Source organism: Fulmarus glacialis, unplaced genomic scaffold (assembly GCF_000690835.1).
Source record: "Fulmarus glacialis isolate BGI_N327 unplaced genomic scaffold, ASM69083v1 scaffold20812, whole genome shotgun sequence".
NCBI classification, from domain to species: Eukaryota; Metazoa; Chordata; class Aves; order Procellariiformes; family Procellariidae; genus Fulmarus; species Fulmarus glacialis.
The window spans coordinates 1-16,171 of NW_009196163.1; the positions used below are offsets into that span (position 1 = coordinate 1).

Below are 16,171 nucleotides of genomic sequence, written 5' to 3' on the forward strand. Positions count from 1 at the left end.
GGTTGCACTGGGCACCTACTGGGATGGGGCACTGGGAGGACACGTTTCCCCTTAGGGGTGACCGTGCTCCAGCCGGGGGAACGCATTGAAGCCAAAGGCGCACACGTTATTCCCTTCACAAGCACACTGCACCCCAAACCTGCCCCAGCCCCGTGGCTCCCAGCTCCCGGACCACCGCCGCGTCACCCGCAGGTTCCCCATCCACCAACGGCCTCGTCACCCTCAGCCCAGGCAGGTAAAACTGGCCCGGCCCTTCTAAAAATAAAGCAGAAAAGGATCTGTAAGCGACTGGGTGACAGTGCTGGGTCTGGGATCTGCTGGGACCTGCCCCGGGTGAAGCCTTCCAGGGGCAGGTCCGCAGCCCGGGAGGCACCGAGCTCCATCTCACCTCCGGGTGCTTCTCACCACCGTGAGCCCAGCGCTCAATTTTCTCCCTTGAACAGGAAAGAACGGGGGTTTTGTTAGAGCCGAGGCCCCTCTCGAGGTGGGTAAGGTGCTGGGTAAATTGCCAAAGGACCAAGGGAACGAAGCTCATTAAAGTCAGCAACAACTCAACCGACTTCCAGATTTTTCTGGCAGCCCGAGCCCTGCGGGTCCTCCCCACTGAAGTGGAAGGCTCCGATAGCAGTTGTTTTGTGCTAGATATACACACGCACAGTCTGTTACAACATTTATCGGTAATATTTAGATAGAAACAGGCTGGCAAGGCTCCACACAAGCTATTTCTAGTGCGAAGTTTTCCTGTCGGAGCGCAGGGCTGGGAGCTCAGCCCTGCCAGGCTGGTAAAAGGGCTTGGCTGAAAATGTCACCTAAGCACCAGCGCAGCGTTCAGCCAGAGACGTCGAGGAAACACACGTCCGAGCAGGGAGCTCCTCGGGCACCGAGTGCCACGGTGGTTCACACCACCCAGCACAGCTGGAGAAGAAAAGCTGGATGACCTTAAGCACAGTCCCATCACGTTTAGGCCCTGTAAAAATGTCACTTCTCCATTTCAGAGCTTTCATTGCAGTTTTTTTTATCAGCTCTGGAAAACACTACTCGCTGCCCAGTTTTGCTTTCTCCAAGATTGTACCTATTGTCTAGTTTTTAAAAGCAAAAGGGAAGTAATTATCCCACCGTTCTGCAGGGCAGGAGGGCCCCACATCCACCACACACCCAAACACCCTGCCCACACCCGCCGAGACGCTCAGAATTCGGCATCCTACAGCAGGGAGGGGAGCAGGCGGCCTTTGTGTGACGAAGTGCGGCAGCGCTCGCAGGCACGTGGGCATCTGTCAAAGACAGCAGCTGGCCACCGCGGCTGGGGGACTGCCGGCCACCTGGGCTGGGCCAGCGCCAGGCACCTTCCCTGCAGCAACAGGGCTTCCTCCCGGCCGCCTGCCCTCGAGAGGAGCACAAGGGAGGCGGGAGGATGCTGGCTCTTCCCTCCTGCGGGATCTCTCTCTCCCCTAAGCGCAGAGTAAAGTAAACAGGATGTTCCTATAATGCCTGACCATCACTAAAAAAGAAAAATAATAAATCCATGGCTTTGGATTATCCCAAAAGAAGAGCAGAGATACCCAAATCACACAGCTGCTGGGGCAGCAACAGACAACCGCCTATTCCTTGGCACCTAATTATCTCGCTGTAGATTAACTTTGCTCTGTGTTATGTTTGTATCAAACTGCAACACAGCTCTGCTCCAGGCACAGGAATAACCTATTTTCCAGACTGTATGCTCTCCAGCACCAAGAGATGCCAGCCGCATGATATGAAGTGTAAAACACGTTTTCCAGTAAAATTCTCACTAAGCTTAAAGTAGTCTTTCTGCCCCCATACACAGACATAAGCATTCGTATACACATGCTTTACATCCAGGAACAACTGTGTAGCACTAAGGAAATTTTAACAAAACCCTTTTTTTGCAGCCTTTCCTAAAAAATAAAAGGATTTCCTATAGTAAACCGCTTAATTACAAAACCCCATCCGAGTGCTCTGAAGCCAGGCACATCTCCCTCCAAAAAAACTAAAATCCAAGGAACGAGAGCTGCGACAGACAGACTCCTACACAGAGATGCATGTTTATTAAAACAAATCACAGGCTGTACAGAAGAAGCACGAAGCTGTTTAGCATGCACAGACCCAGATCTCCTTTATCGCAGGGAACAGCCGCGTACACTCATGCTGAGGGAGGATAAATTTCCAAGTCAGGGTCAGCGCGAGAGGCTCTTGCAGAGAGACAGAGAAAGAACAAGGGGCTTAATAAGTATGTTGAGAAGGAAGAAGTTTTCAATTAGAAAAAGGTTAAATGAAGCAGCAAGCACTGTAGTCAGACAGATGATGTTCTTGGTCAGTGTAAATCCCTCAAAGATGGATCTATACTAAGCTGGGCATGACCTCAATGTTGCTTCACCAGGGAATTCAACAGAGAGCCAGCATTCGAGCAAAGCATCGATCACTAACAGACTGCTGCAGTTACGTACTAGATCACTACATTTACACATTTCAGGGCTCTATCAGGTTCCCCTTCACAGTCTCTCTTTTCAAACTAGAGCTGGCAGGCAGTCACAGTAGCCGCTAAAAGGCTGCAGGATTTGAAGGGCTGGGGTTACACAAGTGGCAATGCAGCCATGTTATGCCTCTGGGCTCCACAGCTCCTATTTCTTTCTGCCTCCTCTTTCTTTGAGTGCCAGGTGAATCAGAGAGCCACTTGTCATGTTGTAATAAGCCAGGGAGTTCGAATCCTTGATGAAGATACCCTGAGGGGAGGAGCAAAGAAAAAAAAAAAGTCACAGCAGAAACCTTAATGCTCCCTTCCCACACCCCCCCAAGACAAAGCCCTCCCGGCCCCACTCTCAGAACAGGGCAATGACAGAATGCTGCAGGCTTTGGCAAACTCTGGAGAGAACCCAGTGTCTCAGAAGATGGCACTGGAGGAGGTGGGTATGCTGGGAACAATGCAAGAGAACAAATAGACAATATACGCTATATACCTCTACAAACATATAGATAAAGACAGTCGCTACAACAAATGAAGTTATTTAGGCTCCACACCCCCCCTTTTTTTTTCCCTAAAAAAAAAAAATCAGTTAAGCTTCCTTTCTTGCTAAGGGTTAACTCAGTATCTGCCCATAGATGAACTCCTGAGGAGGTAAGTGCGCAAAGTTCACTGCTTAGGCAGCAGGTTGTGCCTGCGCACATGCATGACTGGAAACAAGTTATTAAAAAGGAACGGTGCCTTTCTAACAGCTCCGGTCTTGAGAGGAAGAAAGAGAGATCTCTTCCCTTCAGTGTTTTGGAGAAAGTCTTTTCAGAGCTGCCAGGGTTTCAAGTTACTCTCGCCCACCTTCCAGAGCACATACGACAGATCAGTGGGAGCAGACTGCTGCATTTAAATGTCAAAATCCCCCAATAAAATAATAGGCCGATTTCAGAGAAAGCCATCAAACTTAGAGGACTCATCTGCAGCAGTGACAACGTGAAGCCACTGATGCCACCTATTAACGGCCTGTCCTGCTGTAACAGTGTGCAGTTCTGTAACCCAAGTGTGCCGTACAGACAGGAAAAACACTCCCTCTGCTCTTCCCCATAAATAAGTAGGTACATTACAACTTTGTCTTGTAAAAAGTCAGTTTGTGTGTGAGAAAGCACTGAAGTAACAAGCAGCATTTGAAGGGCTTATACCCACCTCGTACTGCAGCTTCTGTTTCCCTGCTGGCATCCCTGTGGCCTCGTGGATCTTAACCTTTATAACAGACACCTAGAAGAATCAAAAGAGCTTGCTCAGGGTTTTTTTCCCCACTGTACAGATGGCCGGCACTGCTCCCCCTGCCACGCAACCCCACTGGGCAAGAGGCCGCAGTGTGGGGAACATCCAGAGTTTCATAGCTCCTGCCATGAAGGTCAACTGCTATTCTCAAAGCGAAGAAATTCAGAAACAAAACAAGAAGGGGTAGAGGCCAGGTTAATAAGCTACATGCCTGGTCTGAGAGCGGTAGCGTGAACACCAACACTTGGCCGTTCAGTTTCCATTCCGTCTTGTCCTGCATGTTGGGAACCTGGACTTTGACCGTGACCGGACCCTAGAGGAAACAAAGATAACGTCTCTTACAGGCAAGGAGGCTCAGGACTATGATAAAAGAGTGCCAGACAAATTATTTCTTTCCAAAACTAGCCACATATCTCAACTTCTCAGTGAACACAGAGGAATGTATTTGCCTCAACACTGAGAAAGTTACTTCACCGTTACCAAAATAAAACATTTAGCTGGATTTCTCTCATTAGTCCCTCCTTTTGTGTGCCATTCACCAAGCATCACGCCCATTCACAGTATTACAGAGTGAACGTACAAAGCATTATACAGGAGACAGCTTCTCTGTGCAGATGTCCAGGAAAACAGTATAGCCTTCTTAAAGGACTTAAAAATTCAACCCACAATGATGGCACTCCTCAGGAAGGAATTCAGTCTAACATTTAGTTCATGTTGTTATGGAATATATCACATTACCATACTATCACGCTGACGCTGATACGTTAAATCTCCTTGCATCTCCAGCTTAGCAGTCCTCTGCTTAAAAGCTTATTAGCAGCATTAGTTCTTCTTTACATTACTATAAACCTACCTCTCACTGCCCTTAATTACAGAAGAGTACTATCTCACTATGCGTCTGTGCGTAGCGCTGCATTGCTCTTTCCAGTAAAATACAAAGCAGTTTGAGTCACTCCCTTGTGAAGAACTTTTGCACATCAGCTCCCCTCTGTGTAGTGAATTGGCTTTACACCCCTCTTGGGCAGAGGAGGCTGAACAGCCCAGCGGGGTCAGGACTCCGGCGCTTCTCAACAAGCAGCCAGCCCACACACGTACCTTGTTCCTGCGCAGAAACTCCTCCTCTGGAATCAGGCTATCTTCACTCTTCAGTTTCTTTGAGACTGGCTCATCCTCCATCGGTGGTGGCGGGTGAACAGGAGGCATCGGTGCTGGGGAAGGAACCGGAGCCACGGGAGGCGCAGGAACAAACGCTGAAACAGGATGGGGGCACACAACACAACCTACAGTCATCCACTGAGTACACAGCAGACACTCCCTCACACAAAAACTCTTTCAGCAGACCAGTAAAGGCTGAAAATAAATGCCACAATACATGGAGGAAGTTAACACAACCAACAGTAACGTGCAAACTTCAAATGTTAGGAGGTCTTTTATATTGGGAAACAGTCCAGGAAAAGACAACAAGAGGCATAAGAACTTCCTGCAGATCTTGCAAAAAAGAAAACGCTCTCAGTCTGGCATGCAGCAGCTCCAGCACCTCGATTTTTTTAAAAAAAAAAAAAAAAAAAATTGTTTTTTACATTGTGCTTTTCAACTTAAAAGCACTTAATGCTATGAAGTTGCTACGAGGAAAGGGGCCAGACAACAGCTTTTCCTTCTGCAGCAGCAACTTCTGTAACAAGTTTTAACACCCAGTGAGGTGCTGGCAGTTCCTCTTTACTCTGGTTCCTTTTAGAAAGCAGCGTGGATTCTTAATCTTCACCTGGGCAGGCTCCCAGGGACACAGACATAAAATGGGTGAGACAGAATTCTCTGCATTTCATGCTGCAGGAGGAGTCTTGAGCCCAAAAGCAGTACTGCTAGATAAGTCACATCAAACACCCCAAAATTCCTGATGATGGGACTTAGGGTCTGCAATCCCAATTACACACCATCATCAGAGGCACAAAAGGAAAAAAGAATCAAAGCTCAAGCCCACATTATACAGGAATTAACTGACAATTAACCAGAAAAAGCTGAAGTTACTGACCTGTTGGTACTATCATGGGAGGCGGGCGGGGGCTCATGATGGGAGGAGCAGAGGGCGGCATGGGGACAACGTTGATGCGCGGGGTATGGATTATTGGTGGCATGGGGGTGGCTATGACGGATCCTGGAGGCAAACGGACCACAGATGTCATCGGGGGACGCGGCATGACTGGAACTGCAGAAACAACAGCAGCACGAACGGGAGGGGGCATCTGGAGAGGGAGGATAATTTTTCTTAGCAGGTACACGCAGGAACGCTCAGTGCTGTTCACAATCCTGATTAAAATACCCAGGGCAACACAGCGAGGATTTCTGCTGGCCAAAGACTTGCTGGGAACCTCAGCGAGCCCACCATATGGCCAGCCCAAGCTGCCTGTAAACGGGCACAGAAGCCTCACTAACTGATTAAACGGTTCTTCCTTCCCTCACCACTCAGGTATCAGACCACGAGCCATGTAGCAATCTTAAAGAAGGAGCTATTTCAGAGTCACGTACTAGAACCCTTGGGGTGGGAACACTGGGCAAGTGAGTCACTGGTGAAAGTTTCTTACCTGCGGCTATTTTTGTTCTGCATCACCTTTTTACACCTAAAAAAAGGCCCCCACCCATTTCTTTGTTAGCCATACTCGCTTCCTCCAAGATCTCACTGCCCAACTGATCAAGTCTTTTTGGTACCTCTAAGGATGAAAAGCTCCACCTAAGTCTTATTTTCCATTTTTAACAGCAAGTTCAATAGGGTTCCTCTGATGGTTTAAAACTCATTTGGAAACATGAGCTTCAGTCAATATCTGCTTCTAAGCCAGTGCCCTGCTGTTATAACCCTTGACCTTCATCAGGACTCCCTTCTAATTAACTACGGCCACAGCCATTTGCTTTTGGAAGCCCAAACACTTACTGTGGGTGGACGAGGCACGGATGTGATCGGCTGAGCGCTAGCTGGGGGATTTGATGCTGATGAAGGAGGGGGTGGTTGGGGCATTTCATTGGGTTTGCTGGGACCGATCTTCTCCTTGCTGTCATCTTCTGGCACCAGTCCCTTGGCTTTATGGATAGCTTCAATTTGCTCTTGGAGAGTAATATTGGCCTGAGCAGCCTGTTGTGTGCGGGCCATGCTGCCCGAGTGGCCATCCCAGGTCACCTGAGAGGATAAAATAAATCAGAGTAACTCCAGCCTGCCCAGACTGCAATGTGAGCTGCAAATAAATCAAGAGAGCAGCTTTACAGCAAGAACAAAGTTCAAAAGACTCCTGTCTCTCTGAGCATTCATAGTACTACAGGAACCTGTTAAAAAAACAGTTTCCACTCTACCTTTTCCTCTGGTTTCTGGATTTCTTCTTCACCAATCTTTTTACCAATGGCAGTCTCTTCTACACCGAAGATATCTGTTCGGCGCTCTGCCAGCTGCTTCAAGCTGCTTTCAATATCCAAACCTGCAGGCAAAAAGAGAAATTCTTATCTCAAATGACAGAATCAAAGTCAAACACGATCAAGCCTCTTTTAATGATCTTTAAACTGATTGGTACCTAATGGCCGAGTGCTGCTCTTTTCACAAAGAGACTCTAACTGATGCCTGGTCAGCAGCAGCTAATGCTCTTTGCCTTTAAGTTTACAGAAAGGCTTCAACGTACTAAGGACAAATGTATCCACATAATCCGCACACTAAGGATATCACACAGAAAGCTACATTTAAGATGGTCCTTATCGGTTGGACCTGGGGGGAGTGAGGGGGTGTGCTAAGAGTTCACAGAACTCATCTAGGAATTCGGTTTTGCAAGCCGTGTCAGATGCTCAAGCTGACCTGGGGCATAGACCTCATCATCACTCTGCTTTTCACGGATGGATCGATCACGCTGCTCCAACCATCGAGGATCCAGGAGACCAATTCGCATGTGTTCTTGCATTTTACTGGCAGGAATTTTCTCTCCAGTGATGGGGGAAACAAGATACTCATCTGGAGCTGGGGCGGGTGGTAATGGTTTTGAGGCTAGAAAAACAAAACCACATTGTTAACAGCACACCAGAGGATGCAGCCTAGAAACAAATGCTTTTGTGATTATTTGGGAAGAAAAAGTTCTTCTTCACCAGCCCAATTTACCTTTGGGATCGTAATCTTTCCGCACAATGACCTGATCTGGCGTGGGAGGAAGAGGTGGTGGCATCGGGGTTTCTGGAGGAGGAGGAACCTTCTGACCTTCATCTTCATCATCTGAGCCCTTATTTTAAAAAAAAAAAAAAAAAATCATAACCAAGTTCCAGTAAGTTAAATACCCACACACAAGATCTGAGAAAGGCATAAAAATCCTATGCAGTTCTTCCTATGGAAGAACTGATTATGCAGCTTCAAACCAACAGAGCTATTTTGCCTCTGGACACCTATACTACAGCGGTTCCTCTGGATAATCACGATTCAGAAATTCGGCAGACCCAGAAAAGGAAGCAAGTACTTCTAAGCTTCCACATTACCACAGCATGGTAAGCAGCGGCTTACGGTTAACCATGCTCTTGTTCCTTGTTATCAGAAAAACAGCTTACATACAGTGGGTAGAGGAAGTGTCTAAAATGAGTCACCTCATTTAGAGCCGGTGTTCCAGAGTCTGTGAAAGCCCAAAAGGCTTGATTATAGAAATATAAAATCCACACCATTAGGTGACAAAATTACTGGATTTCTCTCTTGGAAACTGTATTGTCATGGAAAACATTAAAAATACCACATTCCAGCAAAACCAGTTTTTTTTGAAATTCCATCAGAAGGAAATCTCATTTCCTCAAGAAACTGAGGAACTTCTTAACAGTGAAAATGAAGAGCAAACTTTATGGGACAAAAGTAATGCTGATTCTAGTGGCTAGTTACCTCATCCATATCCTGAACTTGTGTGTCTTGATCCAGCTGGGGTGGGGGCTCATCTGTTTTCTCTTGCTTTTCATCTTCCTCATCTGACTCCACCTCCATCTCTACCTCCTCACTTTCCCCAAACTTCTCATAACGCTCCTGGATCAAGATTCGAGCTCCCAACTCTTCTGGAGTGGTGGGAGGAGGGAAATTCCCTACAACGCAGAAAACAAGAGCTTCTGTTTCTCTATGCCATTTCATTGGTCAATGCACAGACAGAAATATCAGTTTCTTGAATGAAAAGCAGTTTCTTTACAAAGCAGTGGCATCAAAATCTCCTGGGAGCCAAGGTATATAGAAGGGAATGGATGGAGTCTATACAGACAACATCAGCATGACACATGAAGATGAAGGTACTTATAGGTGAAAGCATTACTGGAAAGCGGGACAAGTTCTGCTGTCCTGGTGGAAGTGGAAAAGCAGACACTAGTACAGTCCTGGACCTTGTGCAAGGAGAGCATTACTGACTCCAGAAAAAAAACAGCCCTCCACACTGGAGGCTTTCCCCTTCATCTCTAGACTCACTAGGCGGCTTTCCCCTTCATCTTTGAAGGATATGCAGCTGTAAAACCCAATGTCTGTCTAAAATGGCATTTCAGGACATAGGGGGTACTAGCGGATGAAAAGCTGGACACGAGCCGACAATGTGCGATCGCAGCCCAGGCGGCCAGCCGTCTCCTGGGCTGCATCAAAAGCAGCGTGGCCAGCAGGGCGGGATTCTGCCCCTCTACTCCGCTCTGGTGAGACCCCACCTGCAGTGCTGCGTCCAGCTCTGGAGCCCTCAGCAGAAGAAAGGCATGGACCTGTTGGAGCGGGTCCAGAGGAGGCACAAAAATGATCGGGGGATGGAACACCTCTGCTATGAAGAAAGGCTGAAAGAATTGGGGTTCAGCCCGGAGAAGAGAAGGCTTCAGGGAGACCTTATTGCGGCCTTTCCGTGCTTAAAGGGGGCTTATATGAAAGATGGGGACAGACTTTTAGCAGGGCCTGTTGTAACAGGACAAGGGGTAACGGTTTTAACCTAAAAGGGGGTAGACTTAGACTAGATTTAAGGAAGACATTTTTTACAAGGGTGGTGAAACCCTGGCACAGGTTGCCCACAGAGGTGGTAGATGCCCCATCCCTGGGAAGGTTCAAGGTCAGGTTGGACAGGGCTCTGAGCAACCTCATCTAGTTGAAGATGTCCCTGCCCATGGCATGGACTGGATGACCTTTAAAGGTCCCTTCCAACCCAAACCATTCTATGATTCTATGACATAGCCCCTACTCAAAGGGAGCAGAGTTTCATAGAGGTTACAAAGCTTAACGTCAGTACCTTGCTCATTGGGCTGAAAGTCAACTGTTTCCACGACCACAAAGTCATGCCAATCAATCTGGGCATAAGCAACACGCTCCTTTTCCTTCTCCTCCTCTTCCTTCTTCCTCTCGCGCTCCTGGAACTTTGCCCACTCCACTCTGTAATACACCTGCACAAGCAGACGTAAAGCAAACACCAAATGTCAGTCAAGAAACACATCACAGTCATCTTTACAGCATCTGGAAGTTTACACTACCAACCCTTTCAGGGCAGTTACACAAGCACTACTTCAGAGGCCTGGCATGACAAAGAAATATTTGTATTTCATTTAGAAACTACAGGTTTGCCTGTTGAGTAAGGTACTGCAGCAGCTTTGTAAAGTGGTTTTCTAAAGCTGGAGCTGCAGACTTCTTGAGCCAAGACCAAGCCACCCAGGTATGACATGACTCAGGTATCACTGAAGATTCACAGCCAGCAAACAATTCACAGACACTTTATTACAACCCTGTAATGCCACTTTTCCAAAGCAAAAGCAGTCTTCGTGACAAAGACAGGAGTCAAAGTAATAAAGAACAGCTTGGAAGGACTATAAGTGACTGAGGTGTCACAGTGAAGTTGTCTGAGAGGGAAACATTCTACTTTGTAAGGCGCTTGGAAATGGCGTCGTGCAGTATCTATGCCTCTATGCTGCCACAAGTAAACTACCCCCAGTACGAACACTAGCTGGTAGTTTAAAGGCACGCTTGGGTACCCTCTATTCAAGTGACCACAGGGGACACATCCATTTTATTCTCTGTAGATTTGTATTTGCTGCCAGTAAGTCAGAAACATGCAAAGAGAAAAAAATCAAAACATAACTGAAATGCTTCAGCAATTCTGCAAATTTTTCATGCAATACCTGATCTAGGACTTCCTTGGGATTTTCGGCCTCTTTCTTGAGCTTGAGGAGTAAGCCTTTTGGTGGGATCAAGATCTGAAACATATTTTGCATGACAGTTGGTGACAATTGTTTTTGCCAAAGCCTCCTTAAAAGCAATTATTCTCTTCCCACACTGATAAAAATATCAGCAGACCCCTGGGGCTACGTTCCATTTATTCTACTGCAACCCTCTTACTACTTATTGCTCATACTTGCACTTATATTCACTCTTGGCCTTCCAACTACCCTCCATATGTAAAAACCCACAACTTTTACTTGTATTACAACAGTGTCTGGTACATTTAAGTAACAGTCCACTGTGCTCAGCGCTGCGCGTTGCCAGCAATGTACAAGGTATCTACTCTACTTAAAAAGCAAAATTTAAAGCATGGACTCCTGGACCTGCACATATTTCTAGTCTGGCTGTTTTGTATGGCTTCAGTAGTCTTCAAAAATCAATACTGCTGTTGAAGGAATCAACTTGACAGGTAAACTGCCAAGACTACCTTTGTGTACTGTTCAACCAGCTTAGTGAAGTAGTTAAAGAGACTGTGCTGGGGGCGAAGGAAGTCGAACTGGTAGTTCCTCTGCTCTTTCTGCATCAGCTGAGTCAAGAATTGCCGCCCATTTCGAGCCACGAACTGCGCCGTTAGCTTCACCACATCCAAGTCAAAGGCCGAGATGGAGGGAGGATCTGCAATGAACTCGAACTCTGGAGGTGGCTCTTTCGGAACGACCGTCTCCTGGATCACCTGAGCCTGCACCTGCAGAACAGAATGGAGACAGCTCAGTGATTACCCTCAAGAAACTGCTACCAAACACTTGGGAGAACCCATTTTTCCTTCAGCTGCTGCGGGAAAGCAACATCAGTCTAGATATCCTGGCAGCTGCAAGGATGAGAAAATTTAGTACCACTAGGTATATCTAGACATCTCTATTTAGGCCTACTATAAAAAAAACATTGCTCCAACAGCTAACAAAACTGGAAACTATCAGGACTTCGCTATAATCCTCCAGGACGGTCAATACTACACAGCGTGACTCTTGGCCATGTAAAGCATGTAAAAGACTCGGATTCAGTCACTGCCCTTTTTCCATCCAGTATATATAAAGGCACAACTAAATAAGATTAGCAACATTTTATACTCCACGTTTTAAGGGGAAGTTGATCCTTCTGGCAGAAAAAAAGGAAGTGTTTCTACAAAACAGTGCATGCCACAAGCCCAAACCGAACTCCAAGGGATTCGAAAGACATGCCTATGGCAGGAGTCCTAAACTCATACAGTCCGAGCAATCACTAGTGTAAGTACCACATCAGTCAATACACAACTAAATGTAATTAAAACTGACCAAGTAGAACGATATATTGGCTCCTTCACACACAACTTTGAGTTACCAGCAACTGGGGAATGCACATCTGCATCAAAACAAAGTCCCAGACACTAAACTCCAAGCCTCTCAGTCCTGTCCTTTTTGCAAATGTATAAATAACTCCTCATTTGCCTTGTCTTTCAGACCTCCTGCTGAGCATCAGGCTGTGACACAACCAGTTAGAAGCCAAGTTCTCGACCAAAATGAGAAGGAATACTTACCTTCTGGGGAAGCTGCTGCTGAGCACTTTGCTGCTGTTGCATGACCTTGGGAATAGCAGCCGAGGGCTCCTGTGCTTTACCCTCTTTGAACTCACTGACTTTGTGCCGGTAGTATGCATGGTAAGGATCGTTGGGATTCAAGAAATTGAACTTAGGGTTATTTATTTCATTCTGACGAATTCGAGCTTCAAATTCTGGACCATTTCTGGGAAGGAAAAAGATAAATTTTTTTAGATGAATGGGCACCAACTTAAGTGTAAATGTCTGTTTCTTTCACAGTAAGACGCGTTGATGCACCATCCCCTCAGAAGACAATTTTCTCTCCTACATGGAAGGAGTTTACCGCTAAGTAACTCATACCCAACGCAGCAGCCGGCTGTACACACACAAGTTAAAGGCATTTGTCCTAATTCAGTCTATAATGTTTCACAGTGAGTATTTCTTAAGACAGTTAAAAATTCACACTCAGAAGTGTTCCACAATCTCATTTGGCTACAAACAAACAAAGGCCATTTACTGGATTGACAGCTTATTGGACGAAGTTCACAAGTTACTTACTAGACCAATTTTATTTGCTCTATTAACAAGCTTTTAAGACTAGTTTCAGTTCTAGAGAGTTCATATAACGAAAAAAGTAGGTAATCATCAGCCTGTGCAGAGATTGACCACACCGGAGTGCTGCGTTTAGGAGAGCCCTAAGGTTTAGTTCAGGTAACGTCCACTCCTCCCATGCAAAGTGCAAGCCATTTATTTCGGGGTAGTTCGAGAAAGTTAACAGCTGCCATAGCATGTTTCTCTTCATATTCTCTGGATACCTCCAAGGCTTGTTTAGACACTCTGCCTCTTCCAAAAGAGGAGGTCTCTACAACACCCAAGGATAAACACAGCCCCTGCCTTATCCTCAAAGGAAGCCAATGCTCCTGGGCAGCATTTTAGAGATTAGTTACACAGTAAGTGTCTTTGACTAGACAAGCATTTAGTAATCATCTTACACCCACAGCAACAACCATTCTGTTTTAGCGAGGTGAAAGCACGCAGCGTTCAGCCTGTCTGGATGTCATGAAGGTTAAGAATTCGCACAGCCAGCTGAGGAGGGGTATTTACCTTCTGTGCTACTTGTACGCTGCCAGGAAGACCAAGATCCAGTCCCCTGAGACCTCACAGAGTGGTAAGACATCCAGAAATACTTAAGCATTAAAAAACACAGAGGAAGATGGCCTACGTAGCACTAACAGCTTGCACTTGCAGAATGATGACATTAGACAAATGGAAGAAGCCCAAATGAGTAAAATTTATTCAACTTTCAGACTCCTCCCCTAAATTTGACATCTATACTCACCCTAATCAATCTGCTAGTCAACAGGGGAAAAAACATCCCATACACGTCACGGGCAGCTCATCTACCCCAAGAGAGGATCAGAGTACTCTCTGGAGGTACACACTTCTCTCCCTCCGGCTATCAAGGGAGAGAGAGATGATGAAGACGCATCCCAGCCGCTGGCACAGTTTACCAAGCTGTACACAAACAGGGATGGGACTTAACCTCAGGGCTCAAAAAGCAAGAGCGCACCCTTGCACTGGGAAGTTCATCACCCACCATTTGCCTACACACTGTAAAATACAGCCATGACTCCTCTTGGCTTCATCACTCAGTGGAGCACCTGTAACGAGGCTCCCTTTCTACCTGGAATTTTGTTTCCCCTTCAGATCATTCGGAACAGGAACTGTTACCTGGTTATTGCAGCATGTACTATAGATTTTTCCAAGAACTTCGTTTTATTTAGTACCATAACTTTTCTAGGAAAGCGTGTCTTACACTTCTTAAGTACAATATTGTCGTTTCTCTTCCACAGTCTCACTGGTATAGACTCACTCCTTAAAATCCTTTGTGTACATTCATAGGACTATGACCTGCTTCAGTTTCAGGAGCTGCGCAAACATTAGCACTGGAAGAGGAGAAGCATGAAAATCCCAGGAAACACAAGACCACATCAGGGTCGTTTACCTGGCTACGAAGCTGGCAGTCTTGTCCACAATATTCCTGACCTCTGGAGGAGGGTAAATAATTCCTACCACAGGTTTGGCTGGTGCCGCTTCCTCTTTTGGCTCCTCTTCCGGCTGTAATAAAAATGTACATATACATATGTATACAGTCCTCTGTAACTATAGCAACTATTCAAAAGGTGAAGAGGTGGTGGCACAGGAAGACATCTTTCATCGGGCTGTTTGCAATCAGCCAAGATACTAAATTCAAATAGCCTAAAGCTGAAAACAAGGGAAGGAACTTCAAATAATATTGAGTAACATGCTATAGACCAATATCAGGGGGGTGAAAAATAGCCCAGTAGGCTGCAAACCCAAACTAGGTTTATTTTCAGGTGGTTGAGTTGGAAAATTCATCTCCCTTCTCTCTCAACTTCCTCAGCTACATTGGGAGTAACAATTCTAACACACCTTAAGAAATTCTTCTGCAATCCCATGCTTAATGAAGGCTATGTAAGAATTAAGTATTTCAAACAGCAACCCCAACGGCAGACAGCGCTGCCTATCCTCCTCCCCAGCCCCCAAAACATTTAACATTTCCTGACACAAAGAGCTGGTTTAACTATCTGAATCACCAATCCCACAAACTAATTGCTCGGTTTCTCAGGGTGGGAGACAATGTTTGTCTGCTTGGCAAGGGCACCCGCTGCAGGGGCGGGCACAGCAAGGCGACAAGGAAGGACACTCTATGGGAACAAAAATAAGTCCTCCCAGCATTTTTACTACCTCAGCCTTGACCCCAAGTAGGTTTATAAATGCCAAGACAAGAGGCAGTGTAGGGGAATGCCTATAAAAACACATCTAGGAATAACTCAACATTGCTAAACAGGTTTGGAAGTTATGAACGTTCCCAGAGGCCTGTCGGACTGCAAGAAACTAGAATCTGAATGATTAACTCCACATTAAACAAAACATAGCTTTTAATCCTATTGCGGTTGCATAAAAAGCTGTTTCGTAAAGCAAAGCTCTGCAGGGCATTTTTCTCACTGATATTATAGGAGGATGCAAACTAAAATCCCAGAACCCTCCCTAAGGACAGCTATAAGACCAGAAACTGCTCTTTGCAGGTATTAAAGATGTCTCTCCTCTTTCCTCACCAAGCAGCTGTCGCAAGAAAAGCTGCTATAAAAGAGAACAGGTGTATGGGAAACGTTTATAATTTTAACAGGGACAGTCAGGGAAATTTTAAAATACCAGTAAAGCTACTAGCTCTGCTAAATCCATGGGGATGCCAAGGCAGAAAACTCTCTCGAGTCAAATACAACCTTAATAAAGTGTGTTAAGAAAAACACACCATAAACATGTTTTTGTTTCCCACTCCCTCTGAACAACGTCATCTTAAGGAGCTGAAGCACAAGGCAACACCACGCTCGAGAGACGTTTTTATTTAACCACGATGCTGAGTTGCCTTGCTAACATACATGCATGAAAGACCCTGGGTATTTGTTGGGAACCACGGTTTTCCTCCTAAATGCTTGAGAGAAGTTTTTATTTAACTGCGATGCTGAGTTGCCTTGCTAACATACACGCATGAAAGACCCTGGGTTTTTGTTGGGAACCACGGTTTTCCTCCTAATTGCATCAACTACACCAAATCACCCAAAATTTCCAGTCAGATAAGTTCCCCACTGTCTTGCTGTACAGCTGCACAAGT

The 16,171-nt window shown here is 46.0% G+C and overlaps 1 protein-coding gene across 1 annotated transcript; it reads right to left on the reverse strand.

Moving 5' to 3' along the window:
• Nucleotides 1-2,506: 2,506 nt before the first annotated feature.
• Nucleotides 2,507-14,592, reverse strand: SF3A1 (splicing factor 3a, subunit 1, 120kDa; the record flags this gene model as incomplete). Its single annotated transcript, XM_009572129.1, has 15 exons — nt 2,507-2,738; nt 3,668-3,739; nt 3,960-4,061; nt 4,844-4,998; nt 5,778-5,988; nt 6,672-6,914; nt 7,085-7,206; nt 7,575-7,760; nt 7,872-7,989; nt 8,628-8,821; nt 9,982-10,132; nt 10,862-10,936; nt 11,389-11,646; nt 12,475-12,679; nt 14,480-14,592. Coding segments are annotated over 15 exons (2,307 nt in total), but the record flags the coding sequence as incomplete, so codon positions are not given.
• Nucleotides 14,593-16,171: the final 1,579 nt, after the last annotated feature.